We start from the raw sequence: 21,955 nt of genomic DNA, 5'->3' as shown, positions 1-21,955 counted from the left end.
TAGGATTTATATGTCAAAAATATTGACATTATGATGGCAAAGTGCTCATATTTGTAAAATTTGCACAAATCATACCTAGGTATATAATTCTTTATATTTGTATTTATTTCATGTATTTCATATTTCATAAGTACATAAATAAGACAATGAAAAATTTTTGAAATGACACAATAAGAAGGTAACTCTACCTGCAAGTATAGTTGCCGCAGGGGGTGTTAACATAAACTGACTTTCTAAATGTATAGGCAAAAATTCAGCAGCTCCAATAATAACTAAAACTTCTGCAGCTTTTGACAGAGCTAGGCATATTAACACTGGATTCTTCATCAGAATCTGAAATAAAAATAAGTTATATATCAATTATTTTATTTTGTTAGATAAAGAGAAACAGACAGACAGAATGAAATGCTAATGATCTGTCTACAAAAATGTACCATTCCCAATCTAAACTGAAAAGATAATTGATAGATAGATGATAGATGATAGATAGATAGATAGATAGACAGATAGATAAGATAGATCCAAACAGCAATCTATGATTCATCAATATACAAATTCTATAAAAGTAAGATTATTTTTGACAATCTAAATTTTGATTTGCTCTTCATACTACTTTAATTTTTATTTATGGGCTTGGAATTTTTTTTTGTAAAGATTAGAGAAAAATAGGTAAATTATTAACCATATATCTAGAATTTATCCTTACTTTTTCTTGTCTACTTATTGTTTTAAGCAAGTCTTTTTTATTCAACTAAAACACAAAACAAAGAAAATTTAAGCAATATTCATGAAAAACCAGTAGGGCTGAGCAAAATGTTTTATATTTTACTCCTGGAAATCTACCTATACAAAGAATTAAGTTTTTTAAATTTTGCATTTTGGTAAACTTGTGGAATTTATTTAGAAGACTTATTAAGATGTGATGGTTTATCGTTATATATTATACTACACAGAGTAATTAAAAAGATAGTAAAATACTAACTTTCAAATCAGTTTCTGTATTTCCTTGGTTATGCATATCTCATTGAAAATATATTTAGTGCTATTTTATGTTTATATATTTTTAATTTATTTAAATTTTCTTTTTCTGGCCCTAAACATACCTGTTAGGTGTCATCATAGTCTGCAAACTCAACTAGTTCAACTTCTGAATGCTATCTAATTTTACATAGTGTGATTCTTCCATATTTATTCATTCACATAGGATTAAATATTTGTCTTGCCTTCAACTCCCTACTATCACAAACTAGGCTACATTAAACATCGCTGTGCATGTACCTTAAGATCCAATGATTGAGTGTCTCTAGAAGTATATATCCAAGAAAGGAATTCCTAGGGCATAAGGATTTAGCATACTTTATTCCACTATTTCTCCAGATTGTTCTCCAGAATGTATCAGGTTTCACTACAGTGACTATACCACCACGATGATGGTAGTGTTTCATTTTCTTCGTTTAGCTTGTACTTTCTAAAAGTTATCAAAGAAATCTTTATGGTTTAGCATGCCCATCCAGAACTATGTCATTTCTGCATAAAAAGGTCATTAAACTTGGAAAGGCCTTCTAATTGTCACAACAAAACGAATAATGCTACATGACTTCTGAGGTTGGGTCATAAAATGAAAATATGACTTCTGCTGGGATCTTTCACACTCTCAGAACTCTTGCCTTGGGACTCAGTCACCATGTTGTAAAAAAGCCCAAGAGAGATGCAGAGGAGATGTGTGGGTATTCTAGCAAATAGACAGTATCAAAAAACTATAGAGCAAACACACCTTCAGATGGTTCCATTCTCCAGACTTTGGTCACTCTAGCTCAGGGATACCCAGCCTCTGTAGAAAGAGTAAGAGGCTGGTCCATGGCCTGTTAGGAAACAAACCGTGCAGCAGGAGGTGAGTGGCAGGCAAGGGAGCCAAGCTGCGCTCTGCCTCCTGTTAGATCAGCAGCAGCATTAAATTCTCGAAGGAGCACAAACCCTATTGTGAACTGCACATGCGGGGGATTTAGGTTGTGCGATCCCAATGAGAATCTAATACCTGTTTATCTGTCACTGTCTCCCATCACCCCCAGATGGGATGGTCTAGTGGCAGGAAAACAAGTTCAGGGCTCCCACTGATTCTACATTATGGTGAGTATGTAATAATAAATAGAAATAAAGTGCACAATAAAGGCCATGAGTTTGAATCATCCCAAAACCAGCGCCTCCACCCTGGAAAAAATGCTTTCCACAAAACTGGTCCCTGGTGCCAAAAATGTTGGGGACTGCTGCTCTAGTTGACCCCAAGTATAGTTGAGAGGGACAAGTACTGTCCAAATTGTATTTTCATGAGCAAAATATATTTAATATTGTTTTAAGCTACTAAGTTATAGGGTAGTTTATTATGCAGCAGTAGATAACTAGTATACCTCAAATAATCACAAACACTTGTTATTATTAGCTGGCTTTCAAAATGTTGCCATGGTAACAAGTATAAAGTAGTACCACTATGCTTTATTTCCTATTTCTCTAATTTCAAATCTAATTGAAACTTTCTTTACACAATTTTTAGCTATTTGGGATTCTTTCTGTGTGCATGAACTGGCTCTTTCTATCTGTTAGGCTTCCTGAAATTCGGGGGTAGATTTTCTAAAAATTCCTTGTTTATTCTAAACATTAATCACTTGGATTTAGATATCTGTCACCCATCTATTAATGTGGTCTACAGTTTCTTTCACAGAACAGAAATCCTTGACTTGATATATCTAATCCATAAAGTTCGAATTTATATTTAATACTATTGCAATCTTGCTTAACATTTTCCCACGTCTACGCCACAAAGGTATTTCTTTCATTTTTAACATTAACTGTGTTTTATCTAATCACATTTGATTAACCTGGAAATTACCTTTGTACATAATATGAGGTAGAAATCCATGGTCATTTTTTCATAAATAGCCAAATTGGCTATCACATCTACTGAACAATTATCTTTGCAGTGACTCTTTTATCACATAGCAAGTTCTTATGTATAATATTTAATCTGTTGCTGAATTCTCAGTTCTGTTACATTGATCTATTAATCTTTATTAAGGAAATGTTACACTGTTTTTATTACTGTGGTTTTTGTAGTGAGTCTTAATGTGAAATTGGCCCAGTACGCTTCATTTTAGCTATCCCTTCCCTAATTCTGACATACAAATTTTATAATTAGTTTCTCATTTTCTTAAAAAAAAAATTTTTTTTTGCCATAGTGTTGATTATACTTTCATTGGATTCATAGATTATTTAAGAAAAAACTAACCTGTATGAAGATTGTCATTTTAAACATTATCATGGTTTATCTATCAATTTATCCCAGTCATCTTTAATAATGTTGCATAAAGTCTTAATTTTTTCATGAAGATTTTTAGCATCTCTGAATAAATTTCTGAATTACAGTTTTGTGATTACTTTTTACTTTATTATCTAATTTTAAATGTAGGTGATTATTTTTATGTATTCTATAGTTTTTTAACTTTCCTTTATTTTCTATTATTTTATGTAGTAGATTCAAATATTAACTAGAGAATTACAGCTTTTTTTCATAGGCTCTTCTAATTCACAAATGTTATTTATTCATTTATTTTAAAATAATTATTGAGAACTGAATATTAAGCACACCTACCCTAATAAGAGTTATAGCTATATTCTATGATTTTACATAAAAAATATTGGTCTGTACTAGCTGCAACAGGCAGAATAAGAAACAAATCTAGTTTTTAATCTTGGCCCTGGAATTGATTTTTGGAGCATCAATAAGCAAATCACAGTTTCTCCGTATCTCATTTTTAGGAAATACTATATTACCCTAGGCAGATTTCTGGATTTAGAGTCAAATACAACACTTATCCTTATGCTCTTAGCCTCAATTAAGCCACCAGTAATAGATATGTGTGTTTGTGTGTGTATGTGTGTGCGTAGCATTTGTTTTTTTTGGAAAAATTACTCATTCTCTTTAAATTACTGGTTCACTACCTGTAAAATAGAAACAATAATGTCTATTTTTCTGAGTGGTTATGAGAATTCAATATTTGTAGTGGTTTAATACAACTTCTGGCACATAGCAAGTGTCCAGTGAAAATACACATTAATTTCTTAATTTATAAAATTAAAGGATTGCACTGGATTATGAGATTTGTTGTTCGCAAACTCTAGTGTGCCTTGAATTACCTGCATGGCATAAAACACAGATCGCAGCTCCCATTCCAGATTTCTGAATCTGGAGTCTGGAGTAGGGCCTGAGAATTTGCATTTCTAATAAATTCCCACGTGATGTTGACGTTACTGGTCTGGAAATCACACGGAATCACTGCACTAGATAATTTTTGTGTTTAAGCTCTTTTAGATTAAAAGGAACAGATACTCTTAGTTCCACTGATGCAATTTATCATAAGGTTAAACATAAAAGTAAGAAAACTAATACACTTTCTCAGTAGCTAAACAATTCAGCATTCATAAAGAAATGAGACAACAGGCTGGGCGCAGTGGCTCACGGCTGCCATCCCAGCACTTTGGGAGGCCGAGGCGGGTGGATCACGAGGTCCGGAGTTCGAGACCAGCCTGGCCAACATGGTAGAGAAACCCCATCTCTACTAAAAATACAAAAATTAGGCCGGGCGCGGTGGCTCACGCCTGTAATCCCAGCACTTTGAGAGGTCAAGGCGGGCGGATCACAAGGTCAGGAGATGGAGACAATCCTGCCTAACACTGTGAAACCCCGTCTCTACTAAAAATACAAAAAATTAGCCAGGCGTGGTGGCAGGCACCTGTAGTCCCAGCTACTCGGGAGGCTGAGGCAGGAGAATGGTGTGAACCCAGACGGTGGAGGGTGCAGTGAGCCGAGATTGCGCCACTGCACTCCAGCCTGGTGACAGAGTGCAACTCCGTCCCAAAAAAAAGAAAGAAAAAAAGAAATGAGACATCATTCAGAGTAAGTCTTAATTGCTTCAAAGACCCAGATATTCAAGTTACTTCTGTTTCCTTATTGTATATTCATCTAGGTCTATTTTAGCTAGTGACTATTTTCTTCATATTTACTTCTCTTTCTCAATGGCCTTTGTACTTTTACTTGTGCTGTCAATTTATCGAAGTTGTGTTGTTTGAGTTTCCCACTCTTCCTCTTATTTATACTTTCTCCCAAAAGAGGAATTGACTAGATTAGTCACTCTTCCACAAGGTGTCCTTACTGGACATTTTTCTCAAATTAGGACATTTCCCAGGTTTAGGGGTAATCTAAAAATTGCTTTATTGGGCTCAAGTGTTGAAGCCAAAAACTACAACAGTTTTGACTAAAACATTTAGACTACATTATACACAGCATGGTAACCGATGCACAAGGAAATATTTCTGGGCACTGTATTCTGAAAGGGACTGTGAGAATAGCAAATATTAAGAATGCCACAGATTCCCTTCCAATAAAATACCCAGGATTTCCTGCATTTTTAAAAGTCCATTTCTTTTCTTTGATATAAATATGAGAGGCAAAGGTGAAAGCCAGATAGATATATAAATAAATGTACAAAGAGTTTTATGCAGTGAACTCAGGCTCAATTCTGACAGATGTTGATATACAAAGGGAGAAATCAAAATAGTGTTGTACAGTAGCAGACAGTTCTATTCAACTATCCCTATCTCACAGTACTGTGGCTATTAGGTAGCCCTTGTTAGTCACAGAATTTGTCTATAACCAAGGTTTTTTCCACGTGAGAAGGGGTTCATTCTGGTCTAGGATTGCTTTCCAATTAGACTAGGTACTCCTACATGTGCTTACTTAGTAAGAGTCCAAAATAAGAGTAGGATCTGCAAATATATAAAGTATAAGGTATAAAGGCTGCAGAAAAGTAGTTTTAAGTTCAGGATATTCCTCTAATAGAAGTCAGAAACAAATGATGAGGAGGAAATAAGAGTAGAGGAATGTTGCAGGGAGGAAAGGGTTTGTAGAGTCTCAACCAGGGTTCATTGAAGGTGGGACATATAGTGTTCCAACTAATTCCAGAATTTTATCTTTCAAGCATTGATTTACTGCCTACCCTAATCAAGTTTGCATGGCAGAAGACAATGATTCTGCCAGTAAAAGACCTTTCCTTAGAGACAAAAAGGAGGAAAACGTAAGTTAAAGAGGAGACCAACAAGTCACTTTGCTGTCTTTGTTTTACTGTGTAATTTAACTTCTTATTTGACTTGTTCTTGATTCTTTATGCTAAATACCCATAATTAGCCATGGAAAATAAGTAATGGCTCATCAGTCTGTCCATCAGAATAAAATATCTCCTCTAGAAAATGCTGCTAATTGCAAATTTAAATTTTTTGTTGGCTAGATCTGCTGGCATTTCACCTCCTTCATTTTCAGAAAAACCAGTTTATTTAGAGTTACACCTAGGAGATGGTTCAGAGTCTAAAACTACTACGAAATGTTCTGACCTAAATACAAGTGATAACTATAATTTTGTTTTCTTTCATTTTGTTTTCAGCTTTCATTTTAGGTTTGTTACATGGGTAAATTGCATGTCATAAGAGGGTGCAGTTTCAGAAAATTTTGTCACTCAGATAATCAGAATAATACTCAATAGGTAGGCTTTTTCAGGGCTCACCCATCTCTCACCCTGTACCTTCAAATAGACCCCAGTGACTATTGTTCCCTTCTTTGTGTCCATGTGTACTCATTGTTTAGCTCCCACTTATAAGTGAGGACATGAGGTATTTTATTTTCTGTTTTTGCGTCAATTTGCTTAAGATAATAACCTCCAGCTCTTTCCATGTTCCAGTGAAAACTAAAATCTCATTTTTGTATAGCAGCATAGTATTCCATGGTGTATATATACTCCATTTTCTTTATCCATTTCACCACTAATGAGCATCTAGGTGGATTCTATGTCTTTGCTGTTGTGAATAGTACTGTTATGAACTATGGATGCATATGTCTTTATGATAGAACAATTTATATTCCTTTGGGTTTATATCCAGTAATGGAATTGCTGGGTCTAATGGTAGTTCTGTTTTAATTTCTTTGAGGAATTGCCACACTGCTTTCCACAACGGCTGAAGTAATTTATATTCCCTCTAGTGGTGTTTAAGAATTGCTTTTCTCTGCAACCACACCAGCATCTGTAATTTTTTCACTTTTTAAAATAGCCGCTTTTGCTGCTGTGCAATGGTATCTCATTGTGGTTTTGATTTGATTTTCCCTAATAATGAGTGACATTGAGCATTTTTCATATATTTGTTGACCACATGTATGTTTTCGTTTGAAAAGATACTTTTGAAAAATTTTGTCAATTTTTATTGGACAAATATTTTATTGTCAATTTTTAAAGGACAATAAAAATATGTCCTTTGCCCATTTTATAGTGGGGTTGTCTGGGATTGTTTTGCTTGCTGATTTGTTTGAGTTCTTAATAGACCTTTGTCAGATGTACAGTTTGTAAATATTTTCTTCTATTCTGTAGGTTGTCTGTGTACTCTGTTGATAGTTTCTTTTGCTGTGCAGAACACTTTAGTTTAATTAAGTCCCGCTTGTCAATTTTTGTTTTCGTCATGATTGCTTTCAGAGTCTTGGTCGTGTCTTTCCCTGGGCCAACATCCAGAACGGTATTTCCTAGATTTTCTTCTATGGTTTTTATACTTCAGATCCTACATGTAAATCTTTAATCCATCTTGAGTTGATTTTTTTATATGGTGAAAGGTAGGGGTCCAGTTTCAATTCCACATATAGCTAGCCAGTTACTTCACCATCATCTATTGAATAGCTTGTTTTCGCTTTATTGAAGATCAGATGGTTGTGGGTGTGCATCTTTATTTCTGTGTTTTCTATTCTGTTCCATTGGTCTATGTGTCTGTTTATGTACCAGTACCATGTTGTTTTAGGAGCTTTGTAGTATATTCTGAAGTTGGGTAGTGTCATCCTCCAGCTTTGCTCTTTTTGCTTAGGATTGCTTTTGTTCTTCAGGGTTTTTGTTGTTGATGATGTTCCAAATGAATTCTAGAATTTTTTTTTTTTTTTTTTTTTTTTTTTTTTTACTAATTCTGTGAAAAATGTCATTGGTAGTTCATTAGGAATAGTATTAAATCTGTAAATAGCTTTAGGCAGAATGGCCATTTTAACTATATTGATTCTTCCTATTCATGAGTATAGAATATTTTTCCATTTGTTTGTGTTGTCTTTGATTTCTTTCAGCAGCGTTTTATAGTTCTCCTTGTATGGATCTTTCAACAACCTGGTTAGTTGTATTCCTAGGTATTTTAGTCTTTTTGTGGCTATTGTGAATGGGATTGCATTCTTGATTTGGCTCTCAGCTTGGACATTATTGGTGTAGAGAAATGCTACTGATTTCTGTACACTGATTTTGTATCCTGAAACTTTGCTGAAGTTGTTTATGAAATCTAGGAGTCACTGGGAAGATACTATGGGGCTTTCTAGGTATAGTATTATATTGTCTGTAAAGAAAATCAGTTTGACTTCCTCTCTTCCTATTTGGATGCCCTTTATTTCTTTCTCTTGTCTGATTGCTCTGGCCAGGACTTCCAATACTGTGTTGAATAGGAGTGGTGAGAAAGGGCATCCTTGTCTTGTTCCAGTTTTTAAAGGGGAATATTTCTAGCTTTTGCCCATTCAGTATGATGTTGGTTATGGGTTTGTCATAGATGACTCTTATTATTTTGAGGTATGTACCTTAAATACCTAGTTTGTTGAAAGTTGTTTCTTTTTTTTTCTTTCTGCCTTGAGACAGAGTCTCAGTCTGTCGCCCGGGCTGGAGTACAGTGAAGTGATCTTGGTTCACTGCAACCTCTACCTTCTGGGTTCGAGTGATTCTCCTGCCTCAGTCTCCTGAGTGACTGGGATTACAGGCACCAGCCACTACGCCCTGCTAATTTTTTGTATTTTTGGTGGAGACAGAGTTTCACCATGTTGGCCAGACTGGTCTCAAACTCCTGACCTCGTGATTCACCAACTCGGCCTCCCAAAGTGCTGGGATTATAGGCGTGAGCCACCACGCCCGGCCCTGTTGAAAGTTTTAACCGAAAAGGATATTGAACTTTATCAAAAGGATTTTCTGCATCTATTGAGATGATCATGTGCTTTTGTTTTTAGTTCTGTTTATGTGGTGAATCATGTTTAGTGATTTGTGTATGTTGAACCAACCTCGCATCCCAGAAATAAAGCCTACTCAATTGTGGTGGTTTCGATTTTTGATGTGCACCTGGATTCAATTTGCTAGTATTTTGTTGAGAATGTTTGCATCTATGTTCATCAGGGATATTGGCCTGAAGCATTCTTATTTCATTTGTGTCTCTGCCAGATTTTGGTATCAGAATGATTTTGGCTTCATAGAATGTGTTAAGGAGGAGTCCCTCCCCCTTGATTTTTTTAGACTAGTTTCAGTAGAATTGGTTATCAGCTCTTCTTTCTGTGTCTAGTAGAATTTGGCTGTGAATCTGTCTCATGCAGAGTCTTTTCTGGTTCATTTTTTTTTTTTTTATAATTGATTCAATTTTGGAACTCAATACTTGTTGTTCAGGGTTTCATTTTCTTCCTGGTTCAATCTTAGGAGGTTGCATACTTCCTGAAATTTATCCGTTTCTTCCAGATTTTCTAGTCTGTGTGCATAGTGGTGTTTGTAATAGTTTCTGAGGGTTTTTGTATAACTGTGAGGTTGGTGGTAATTTCCCCTTTGTCATTTCTGATTGTATTTATTTATATCTTGTCCCTTTTCTTCTTTATTTGTCTAGCTAATGGTCTATCAATCTTATTTATTCTTTCTAAGAACAAATGTTTTGTTTCATTGATCTTTTTATGGTTTTTCTCATCTTTGTTTTGTTCAGTTCAGCTCTGATTTTGTTTCCTTCTTTTCTTCTGCTACTTTTGGAGTTGGTTTGTTCTTGTTTTTAAAGTTTCCCTAGGTGTGATGTTAGATTGTTAATTTGAGATATTGTAACTTTTTTTATGTGAGTGTTTAGCACTATAAACTTCCTTCTTAACAATGCTTTAGTTGTGTTCCAGAGATTCTGGTATGTTGTATCTTTGTTTTCATTACTTTCAAAGAATTTCTTGATTTCTGCCTTAATTTTATTGTTTACCCAAAAGTCATTCAGGAGCAGATTGTTTAATTTCCATGTAATTGTATGGTTTTGAGAGATCTTCTTGATATCAATTTCTATTTTTATTGCACTGTTGTTTGACAGTGCAGTTGGTATGATTTCATTTTATTTGAATTTGTTAAGAATTGCTTTATGGCTGATTGTTTGGTCAATTTTAGAGGATGTACCTTGTGCAGATGAGAAGAATGTATATTTTGTTTTGGTTAGATGGAGTGTTCCATAGATGTCCGTTAGGTACATTTGGTCAAGTGTCAAGTTTAGGTCCCAAATATCTTTGTTGTGTTCTGCGTCAGTGATCTGTCCAATACTGTCAGTGGGGTGTTGAAGTCTCCCACTATTATTGTGTAGTTATCTAAGTCTCTTCATAAGTCTCTAAGAACTTTGTTTTTATGAGTGTGGGCATTCCAGTGTTGTTTGCATATATATTTAGGGGAGTTAGATATTCTTGATGAATTGTACCCTTTATCATTATGTAACGCCCTCCTTTATCCTTTTTGATTATTGTTGGTTTAAAGTTGGTTTTGTCTGAAATAAGAACAGCAATCCCTGCTCTTTTTTGCTTTCCATTTGCTTGATAGATATTTCTCCATCCTTTTACTTTGAGCCTATGGGTGTCCTTGCATGTGAGATGGGTCTCTTGAAGATAGCATACAGTTAGGTCTTGCTTCATTATCCAACTTGACAGTCTGTGCCTTTTAAGTGGGAGCTATAATCCATTTTTGTTCAGGGTTAATATTCGCATGTGTGGATTTGATCCTGTCATTGTGTGGTTAGCTGGTTGTTATGTAGACTTGATTGTGTATTTGCTTTATAGTGTCAATAGTCTATGTACTTGAGTGTGTTTTTGTGGTGGTCAGTAATGGTGTTTCGTTTCCATGTTTAGCATCCCCTTAGGAACTTCTTCTAAGGCAGGCCTGCTGGTAACAAATTCCCTTAGCATTTGCTTGTCTAAAACGGATTTTATTTCTCCTTGGCTTATGACGCTTAGTTTGGTTGGATATGAAATTCTTGGTTCTAATTTCTTTTCTTTAAAATTCCTGAATACAGACTCCCAATCTCTTCTGGTTGTAGAGTTTCTGCTGACAGGTCTACTGTTAGCCTGATGGGGTTCCCTTTGTACGTGACCTTTCCCTTCACTCTAGCTGCCTTTAGTGTTTTTTTATTTTGCATTGACCTTAGAGGATCTGATAACTATGTCTCTTGGGGATAGTTATCTTGTATAATATCTCACAAGGGTACTCTGAATTTCCAGATTTTTATATTGACCTCCCTAGTGAGATTGGGGAAATGTTTGTGGACAATATCCTCAAATATGTTTTCCAAGTTGCTTGTTATTTCTCCCTGTCTTTCAGGGATGCCAGTGAGTCATAGATTTGGTCTATTAACATAACCTCATATTTCTTTGAGGTTTTGTTCATTTTGTAAAATTCTTTTTCATTTTTGTCTGAATTAATTCAAACCACTGGTCTTCAAGCTCTGAGATTCTTTCCTCAACCAATAATACTCCAGATTATGTTATGAAATTCTTGTAGTGAGTTTTTCAGCTATATCATCTAGATTTGGTTCTTTCTTAAAATTGATACTTCATCTTTCATCACTTCCATCATTTTACTGAATTCCTTATATTCCTTGGGATGGGTTTCAGCATTCTTCTGAATATCTAAAATCTTCATTTCCATGCAGATTCTGACTCCTATCATTTCAGCCATTTCATCCTTGTGAATAAGCATTGCTGGGGAGCTAGTGAAGTTGTTTGGAAGTAAAAAGAGTGTGTGGGCTATGTTCCTTTAACCATGGTGTAATTTGACTAGAGTCAATTGACTTCATTTCTGGATGTTTTCAGGGGGCCAAGGCTTTGTGCAACATCTTTATTTGTGACAGAATTCCTGTGCTTGGTTTCACAGCAGGATATATTAGCCAAGTATTTTTGGTGTTGAAGTTTGGGCTGCAATCCAGTAGATGGCACTTAAACATCGTGGCCTGCAGTGGGCTCTTGCTCAGCCATGCAGCTCCTCTGTATTTCCTCGTATTGGCAGCCATGCTCTCTCAGTGCTCTGAGAGTGTGGGCTCCTTTCCCACAAGCACTGGCTGCAGATCTCAGCTTGGCATTTCTGGGCTGTGCACCATAGCCCTGGGGCAAGCTCATACTTTTTCTTCCCTCCTTGGCTTGGAGGCACCAGGGGCAAGGATCTTGTCAGTGGCAATGGCAGAGGGCCTTTCACTAATCTCTTGGGGCTCCACTCCAGAGAAACACAGAGCAGTAGCTAATTGGTATGATTAGCCCAAGGTGTAGCAGCTATGTTGCAGGCCCAAGATCAGGTGCCCTGCCTAGTAGTAGGCAGGGGGCTCACAGGCAAGAAAGACAGGACTTTTCTCCACAGGGCAGCCATGGCATGCCTTGAGTAAAGCACTCAGACCCTTTATCTCTTTCCTAGCCCAAGGATAGTAAACCGTGGTACCACTGCAGCTGTGAGTTGTCTCTGAAATTTCCTCCCCAGAGAAATGCAGAGCCATCATCAACCGAAGGGCTCAGGTTGGGGCAGGGTGACCGTGATGGGGGCCCAGGTGGAAAGACCCTGCCCAGCGAGAAGTCACAGGGGCAGGATTCCATGTGGAAAACAATCTGGTTGCTTTTATATAAGGAAGCTTCACTGCGCAGGAGGCCTGCAATAGTCCTTAAGCTCACTGCTCCCTATCGAGCCTGAGGGCAGCAGAGGTCAAAAATGGCAGGCCTGTCTGTTACCTCCGGGAGCCCCATCACAGGGATAAACAGAGCTGCTACCAGTCTGAGAGCTCAGGCAGGGGTGGGTTGTCTGTGCTAGCATCCCACACCAGTGGGCTTTGTCTGGCAAGGTGTAGTGGAGGCTAGGCCCTCAGTCCATCTGCTTATCAGCACTGTGGATATGGCCCCTATCCTGGGGCTTATGAGAGAACCTGGCCTCCTTTATTGGCAGAAACACAGAGGCTAGCATAGGGGTGTTCAGGAGTCCGCTGCCCTGGGATTTAGCATGTGCCTGAACAGCAGCTCTTCCCGTTCCTGAACAGCAGCTCTCACAGGCTCCATGCAGCTCTTCATGTCAGTCTGGAGACCCTGGATGGAGTGGGTTGGGGGAATCTCCTGTGCCCAGGGTTGCAAAGACCTGTGGCAGAAGTGTGGGAACCTGGGAGCTCTCACTCACTTGCTGTTTCCCCTCCATGGGAAGCCTACCATGGCTCTACATCAATCCCAGGTGGGCAACTGTCCTGTCTCAGACTTCCCTCTTCTCCATGGGTCATGTTGCTTCCTTGATGAATCCCAATGTGTCCTCCTGGACAAGCCAGTTGATAAGCTAGTGTTTACTTGCCACTCTATCTCCTCTCCGTGAAAGCAGCATACACTAGCTGCTTCTAGTCAGACATCTTGGCACTCTCTAATAGAGTTTTGAACATTATGTTATTTAAATAGGATTTATATTGATTCTTCTTTCTATGAGAGCAATAGGCAGATGACTAAATAATTTAGACAGCAGCTTTTTTGATTTATTTTGTCAACAATTAACAGTCACATAGCAATAGTAGCTCACATTCATTTTGTCTTTTACAGTTGACAAGATTTTTAATATCATAATATTCATTGACACTTCCTTGTTCATCTGAGTCCGAGTATGCAAATATATAGTCCCTCTAATAAGGCAGGAAACTTACATGTGAGATGAAGAAAAAGGATAACAGGGTTGAGCTCTCTGTTCCACACATTTAGAGGGAGGCTTTCCTCTATAAAATCTTATTTCTTACCACCAAATTCCATACAGGATTTTTTTTTTCTTTTTTCTTTTTGCTTTTTGCTTTTCCGTGACCTTTCCTAACCTCCAAACTTTATGTTTTTATTCTTTTTTAAACTTTTCTAATCCATTTTATTCTTATAGCTATAGAGAGGTAGCTTTTGTTCTTATCCTCTGTTCTACTTTCTGTTCTTAAAGTCTAATTCCAACTACTTTTACATTTATAACTTTTAACCTCATGGATATTACAACTTCATAAAAACGTTAAATATTTTGTATTTGTTTTAGCTTTTATATTTTATTTTACTTGCATCTATTTCATTTACTTTAAAACTATTAAAATTACTGATATTTTCTTTTTTTATTATACTTTATGTTCTAGGGTACATGTGCACAACGTGCAGGTTTGTTACATATGTATACATGTGCCATGTTGGTGTGCTGCACCCATTAACTCATAATTTACATTAGGTATATCTCCTAATGCTATCCCTTCCCTCTCCCCCCTCCCCCCACCCCACAATAGGCCCCTGTGTGTGATGTTCCCCTTCCTGTGTCCAAGTTTGGTTTTCTGTTCTTGTGATAGTTTGCTGAGAATGATGGTTTCCAGCTGCATCCATGTCCCTACAAAAGACACGAACTCATCCTTTTTTATGCCTGTATAGTATTCCATGGTGTATATATGCCACATTTTCTTAATCCAGTCTGTCACTTATGGACATTTGGGTTAATTCCAAGTCTTTGTTATTGTGAATAGTGCTGCAATAAACATATGTGTGCATGTGTCTTTATAGCAGTATGATTTATAATCCTTTGGGTATACACTTAGTAATAAGATGGCTGGATCAAATGGTATTTCTAGTTCTAGATCCTTGAGGAATCGCCACACTGTTTTCCACAACGGTTGAACTAGTTTACAGTCCCACCAACAGTGTGAATGTGTTCCTATTTCTCATAAACTCTTTCGTTTCCTTTTTGGAAAAATGTTTTTAAAAATATAATGACCTCCAAGAAACATGGTAAGAGTAGATAATTCATTCAAAAAATAGCTAATTTTCTGTCTCACTTTAATAAAAATTCATTACAAGAAAAGACTATTTTTTAAAATCTATGCCTAGACACTCAGGAGAAGTATGTTTAAGCCAGCTCCTAGTCAATAAGTCTTATAATGATGGTGATACATGATTTCTTTGTTGGAAGGATGATTTCTAGTAGTCCTTGTGTCAAGAGTTTCTAAACAGCCGTTGGATTTCAAGAAAATGATCCAAACCAAATGTCATGAACCAGGAGGGATAGAACTATAGAATTAATAGAGAAAGACAATTGGCCTTTAGCAAATTAAGTTCCTCAAACTCCTCTTTTTTAGTTTTCTTATTTTCCAGTCAATTTTCCACTCTTTTAAGATAAAAGGAAACGTTGGTTATGTAGTTTCCCCTAATTTTTTGTGCAATTCTTTCCCTAATCTAAAATCAGAGATATCTCACATAAGCCCAGTTCAAGATCAGCCTGGGCAACACAGTGAGACTTCTCTACATAAAATTTAAAAATTATCTGGGTATGGTGAGGTGCACCTACAGTCCCAGCTACTCAGGAGACTGAGGGAGACTGAGGTTGCAGTGAGCCATGATCATGCTGCTACATTCCAGCCTGGGTGACAGAGTGAGACCATGTCTCAAAAAAAAAAAAAAAAAAAAAAGGAAAATAATCAAACATTTTAAAAATTCTTTTGAACATTCTTATGATAGTTTACATGAAGTCTTTGTTTACCACATCCAATATCTGAGCGACCTCAGAGACTGTTTGTACCGACTTTTTTCTTTATATGAGTCACATTTTCTTCTTTCTTTGCATTTTTCATGAGATTTTGTTGAAAATTGGACACTTCAAATAATACATTGTAGCTTTTTTGGATTCTGACTTCCACCCACAGGAGTTGCGTTGTTGCTATTGTCTCTCTTTTGTTTATTACTTTTCAGGACTAATTAAATAAATTCTATCTCCCTGGGATTGTGCAGCCACTGAAGCCTACGTTCTATTTTTAATTAAATTATTCACTTTAAGCCTGGCTTCCCAGGAGTCGCCCAGGGTCAGCATACCTTGATGGCCACCCAATAATTGGGCAGGGGTTTTACTTAAATGTCTTGAGTCAGAAGGGCTTCCAGTTTTTGCTGAGGGGATCTGTACATGGATTGGATCACGTATTCAAGTTTCAGGCAGTTTACAGCCTGCTTTGACTTTCACTTTCTGTTTATGTAGGGACTTGTGCTCAGCCAGGAACCAGCAGGTAACTGAGGCCATCTCTGACCTCTCCTGAGTGTGGGAACCCTTTCAGATCCCCATGAATATATTAAAGCTTTCAAAGCCTAGCATCATTGGCCAGATGTATGTTTTACATTTTTGGCTGGTTTACTGTTTACCCTAACCAGTATTGCTGCCTTTGGTGGCTATGATGCCGGCCTTTTCCAAAGATTTGCCACCAATATTGTAATTGCTAACTACAACGTCCCAGGACTTTTCCATGGAGCTCCAAACTAGATCAACCACGTCAAGTGGCAGGAAGACCATTAGCCTTCACTGTTACCAAGACATGGAGGGTAGGAAAGGAAGAAAAGACAATGGATGCAGTCCCAAATTTAAATGCCACAGACCCTACTCTTCTAACCGACGTTCAATAACACTTGAATAAGTGCTTTCAATGTACTGTATGCCTTTGCTTAATTTCCAGAGTTTCAAAATAGTTGGTGACAATTCTGCCACTTTTACCACCACATTTTGGAGGTCAGGATTTTCCACGTTTCTCGCTCTGCAATTCTAAAAGTTCCACCTTCTGATAAACTTTAAAAGGAAATCAGATATTGTCTAGTTATCTGCTCAGATAGATGTTATTCAGAAGTCTAAGCTTGTTACCAGGCATTATATTATTTTATATCCTGTCTAACAACAATAATAATAAAACCCTCCATTTCCAAGTAAGAAGAATTGGAATTGGTTTTTCTTTTTTCCTTTTCTGGCAGTAAACTTAAAACAAAAAAACCTTAAAACACTCATGTTTAAATTTTTGAAATGTTTTTAATAATTGTGTGTTAATTTTTAACAATATGAAAGAGATTATAACTAACTGGCTTCTGTATTGTTAAAATATATATACATGTAATATTTCGATAAAAATTAAAGCTAAATAAAAATCTGAATTAAATGTAATCAATTAGGAGGGATGGCTTTTGATTTGACTAAAAGATAAACACAGAATAGAAACAAGTAAATATATTTCTGATTTTATACAACATATACATTTGTTTTAGGATTAAACCAGTATAACAAAAAGAATACACACACACACACACACACACATAAATATATCTTATTATGTTATAACAAAGATCTATGAAAGCATTAAGGAGGGAGAAACTCATTTTGCCTGGGAATATAAGGTAAGATTTGACAAAGAGTTTTTTGATAATAGAGAAGAGAGAGAACGACATTTTAAATACAGAGATTGGCATCTACCAAAATACAGGACTATAAAATTACCTAATGTTTCCAGGAAAGACCAAGTGGCTGGAATGTGGAGGAGACAGGGATAAAATTCTAAGAAAATGGGATAGGAAAATTCAGTGGATGCTACTGCAAAGGATCTTCAAAGTCCTACTAAAAGGTATGAAATTCATCTATCAAGTAATCTGAGAAATGACTTGATAAAATCTGTATATGAGAAATATGATTCTGCAAACAACAGAATGGATGAAGTTATGAATAGCAGAAGAGAAAACAAATGGAAAGTCAAATTATTATTTAAAAGTTGGTGTTTTTTAACTCCACAATGTCTATATTGTAGACCTTGTTTCACTTAGAAAAACAAAGATTTTCTTCATTTAATATTGAGATATTTTCCACAAAACATGATGTTTGTGGGACTATTTTTCAACTTCTAGAGTTCTGAGTCACTTAAACATAATAAAAAAGATAATGTTAATACATATATGTCATCCCATTAAATACCTTATTTATTTCTGCAGAGAAAAAATAAACACAAAATAATATCAAATTAAAAGAAATAGAAGGAAAATACCTGGTGCCAATCTCTGACACTAGTCAAGTTATTAGCAAAGCCAGGTGCCAATCTCTGACACTAGTCAAGTTATTAGCAAAGCCAGCCCTATGTTTTATTATCTGTAAAGTGAATAAGTTAGCTAAAAGACTTCAAAAGTCTCACCCAAATTTAGGTTGAACCCTTTATGGGTATTTTCATAAGTTCACTATTAGAAAATTACACAGGTCAACTTAGTTGGCTTATTCAAGCAAAATATTTTACTTTACCCATAAAACAGCACATAAATCCTTGATACTAGTTCCAACTTGCAGATCTTTAAGTTTGCTGTCAAACAAATGAAGCTGTTTACATTTCGCAGCTTTTATCCGTGTTGAACCTATATATAAACAAGTAAAAAAACTTACGACATATTCAAATAACTAAAACCCATACATAAAACATACATACACACCCTAATACATTTAGTTGATCCTGAAATGGCAAATGAGTTATTTTTGAACAAGCTAAAGTCAATCTCATTAATCAAAAGACACAATCTTCTAAAACAGTGTTGTCCTGAAGAACATTCTGTAATAATGAAAACTTTCCATATCTGCACAGTCCAATACTGTAGCCACTGTCTACACGTGGTTATTAAATACTTGAAATGTAGCTGCTGTGACTGAGTAAATAAAATTTTAATTTATTTTAAAATTTAGCCACACTTGATTTGCTCTAAAATATGAGGGAATAATCTTTGGATATAACTAAAACTCTTTTGTGCCAATGAAATGTACTATAATCAGGATAGTATTTGATTTCTTTGACTTTAGATGTATTTTTCAGTGTTTCCAAGAAAATTTTAACACTTATTATTTTATCTTACAACAATTCTAAGGTAGTCAATACATTAAATGCTAGGTAAGTAGATTTAAATATGCTTCAGTTTTCAAGACACTGTATGAACTATACATATAAAGCATTATTAAAAGGAAATAATGAGAAACAAAAATATGCACTAATTATAATGAAATTCTGGGCCAGTTGTGGTGGCTTACACCTGTAATCTCAATGTGTTGTGAAGCTAAGGTGGAAGGATAGCTTAAGGCCAGGAGTTTAAGACTAGTCTGGGCAACATAACAAGACTCTATCTCTAGAAAAGAAAAGCAAAAATTTTAAAAACTTGCTGAGCATGGTGGCATGCACCTGTAGTCCAAGCTACTCTGGAGGTGAGGCAGGAGGATGACTTGAGCCCAGAAGTTTGAGGCCGCAATGATCTGTGATCATACCACTGTACTCAGCCTGAGTGACAGAGGAAGGCCCTGTCTCAAAACTAAATAAAAAGAAGAAGACATTCTGGTGCATAAATCCAATAATATTTGACTGTAATCCTGATTTATTTGCTTAAATAACACTAGCACTTGACACTGTATCTCTATGACAAACCACTACAGCGAGAGGCATACCCATTTTATAAAAAATGTAGTATAGTCATTCTATGAGAATAAGAACCATGGTGGAAGAAACTACTATCCTCCAATTTAATAAATTACATTTTATAGTCACCTGGCATATTGTGTGGAAAGCATGACAATGGTATTAATGTAAACCATGCAACGAGAGTGGCAGAAAGAAAACGAATCCACCAAGTCCATAGCCATTCTGTACTACCATTTGTGCCTGTAGGGCTTTAATAGAGAAAAATGAAAAGAATAATCAACTTTAGGTATTTGATTACAACAAAACCATAATTAAACAGAGTGGAGAGAGTGAGAGAGGGAGGGTTGGAGAGTGAGACAGAAATGGATTTTTTTTTGTTAATTTGTCACTATTGTTTGTTTTGTTGAGAGGGAGTAATTGTGAGTCCCCAACTGTGTGCTTGTTTTGTCTTATAGGATCCTAATCTTTTCCCTTTTCCTTCTTTTTCTTGGCACCACTTAGGTAGCAAAAGGTACTTGTTTGTTCCTACTTAACTTTTTTCTCCACCAGAAGCTATGTATTTGTAACACTATCTTTTAAAATCTCACCTCTCCTTTAAAATCATTCTTAAAAGTCAAGCACTTAGACCTTTATGACACACCTGGCCCTTTATGTTGCACACGTGAAGCTTTTAATGGCATTTAATCCTTTCAATCACAAATATTTTGAAATCCCTTTCTTCTAGTCCCTTCTGTGAACTTTCAGATTTAGTGTGAATGTATCCTTCTAGTTATTATTCCAAATCACCCTTAGGACCCTTTGCTGTCTTCTGTCTTCTGTGCAGTTTTTCTTCATCTGCCTTTGCTCACCATAAAGCCTTGCAGTGGGGAAGGTTATATGGGAAAGTCAAGGATTCTATGCTGGGATTTGTTATTATTCTAGATTTACTCATCATTATTTTGTAGTTTAAGCATACTTTGTCTTCAATTAATGCTGAAGCCATGGATTTGTGGAGAATTTTCATAGTTGTGAAGCTATTCTGTCATTTAAGGAGGAGATTAGGGGGAGTTGATTAATACATAGACACCATTGTCTTCTACTCCACACACATTTAACACCCCCTCCAAACAACTGCTGTGGGAGAATGCTCATATCCATGGGAACCACAGTTCTGGAAGTGCTGGTTTTTCATCGGTGTTTCTATTACCAACCAAGATCTGCTGAATAACTTGCTTGCAGACCTTGTATTTCATAGGAATGTAGAGAATGTACACTGTCTTATTCACTGATGGGACAACTCATTATTAAGGGTAGAAATTCTAATTTTCCTAGGGTTGCAGTCTTGATTGTCATTACCCACTTGTCATATATATATATATCTACATATGCTAAACTCAGGGAGTTTCAATTCCAGATTGTCACTAGGGGAGTATGTTTCCTCATTGGTTATAATAGTCAGGAGTTTTTTTCACTTTTGAACCCAGCTATGTATTCTAACTATATACATTATATTACATGTGATTAATACATATGTGTATATAATTGTGTACCCAAAAGAGGTAGGGAAATCAACTAAAAAAACTATCAATTGTGAAACAATGTAATGGTTATATATAAAATACAGATATTCCATTCACAATACTAAAAAATGTATGAAATGCCTAGGAATAGGTTTAATGGAATATGTTCAATAAAGGAAATTATAAATCTTTATTGAAGGGTATAAAAGAACAGAGAAAAGAAAGTAACATACCATATGCATGAAAAGATAACAGTCCTAATGTGGTCCATAAATTCAAGTAATTCAAATCAAAATGCTTTGATTAAAACCTGAGATTATAAAATTTAGATTGAAGAGTCATTTTGCAAACATAGCCCCAATGTTGCATGAAAAACAGTAATAAATGGATATTTCTCCTACCGAATAGCAAACTATACAATAAAGCTTTAGTAACTAAAATATTGTAACATTGGCATGGGAATAGAAATGTGTATCAGGGAATAAACTAAATGAGACAAGAAGGAAATTTACGGATACAGGTAACTTTAATTTATGACGAAGATGGTATTTAATATCAATAAAAAACACATAATGATAGATAAATGTCATCAGTACAATTAGATATCCTCTTGAAGGAAAAAGAGAAGCTTGGCCCATGCCTCTTATATGCAAAAATAAACTGAAATTGAATGTTAAATATCAACATACAAACACATTTATAAAAGTACTAGAAAAAATATAGTCAAATATTTTAATAAGTTTATAGAGCATAAGAACTTATTGTCCTAGCTAGAGCAATCAAACAAGAGAAAGAAATAAAGCGCATCCAAATCAGTAAAGAGGAAGTCAAACTGTTACTGTTCACCAATGATATGATCATATACCTAGAAAACCATAAAGACCCATTCAAAAAGCTCCAAGAACTGATGAATTCAGTAAAGTTTCAGGATAATGTATCAATGTACATAAATCAGTAGCACTGCTATACACCAACAGTGACCAACCTGATAAACAAATCAGGAACTCAATCTTTTTTACAACAGCTGCAATAAAATAAAATAAAATAAAATAAAATAAAATAAAAAATACTTAGGAACATACCCAACCAAGGAGGCGAAAGACCACTACCAG

General features: G+C 35.8%; 1 protein-coding gene across 3 annotated transcripts in view; it reads right to left on the bottom strand.

Annotated features, from left to right (window-relative positions):
• The window catches only part of SLCO6A1 (solute carrier organic anion transporter family member 6A1), a 113,908-nt gene that overhangs the window by 60,052 nt on the left and 31,901 nt on the right, over positions 1–21,955 (bottom strand). For all 3 annotated transcript variants that reach the window (XR_004429713.1, XM_033179024.1, XM_033179025.1), the window contains exons 5-7: positions 19,471–19,592; positions 18,192–18,301; positions 189–333 (exon numbers count right to left, since the gene is read on the bottom strand). Coding sequence is in view for 2 of the 3 variants with exons in the window: in XM_033179024.1 (XP_033034915.1) it covers positions 189–333; positions 18,192–18,301; positions 19,471–19,592 (377 nt within the window). In the remaining variant the exon portion in view is untranslated. The remainder of the gene's footprint in view (positions 1–188; positions 334–18,191; positions 18,302–19,470; positions 19,593–21,955) is intronic.

This window comes from Trachypithecus francoisi, unplaced genomic scaffold (genome assembly GCF_009764315.1).
Source record: "Trachypithecus francoisi isolate TF-2019V2 unplaced genomic scaffold, Tfra_2.0 Lachesis_group2, whole genome shotgun sequence".
In the NCBI taxonomy this organism is placed as follows: Eukaryota; Metazoa; Chordata; class Mammalia; order Primates; family Cercopithecidae; genus Trachypithecus; species Trachypithecus francoisi.
Note: the sequence above shows the minus strand (reverse complement) of the source record. Positions and strands in the feature narration are given on the sequence as shown.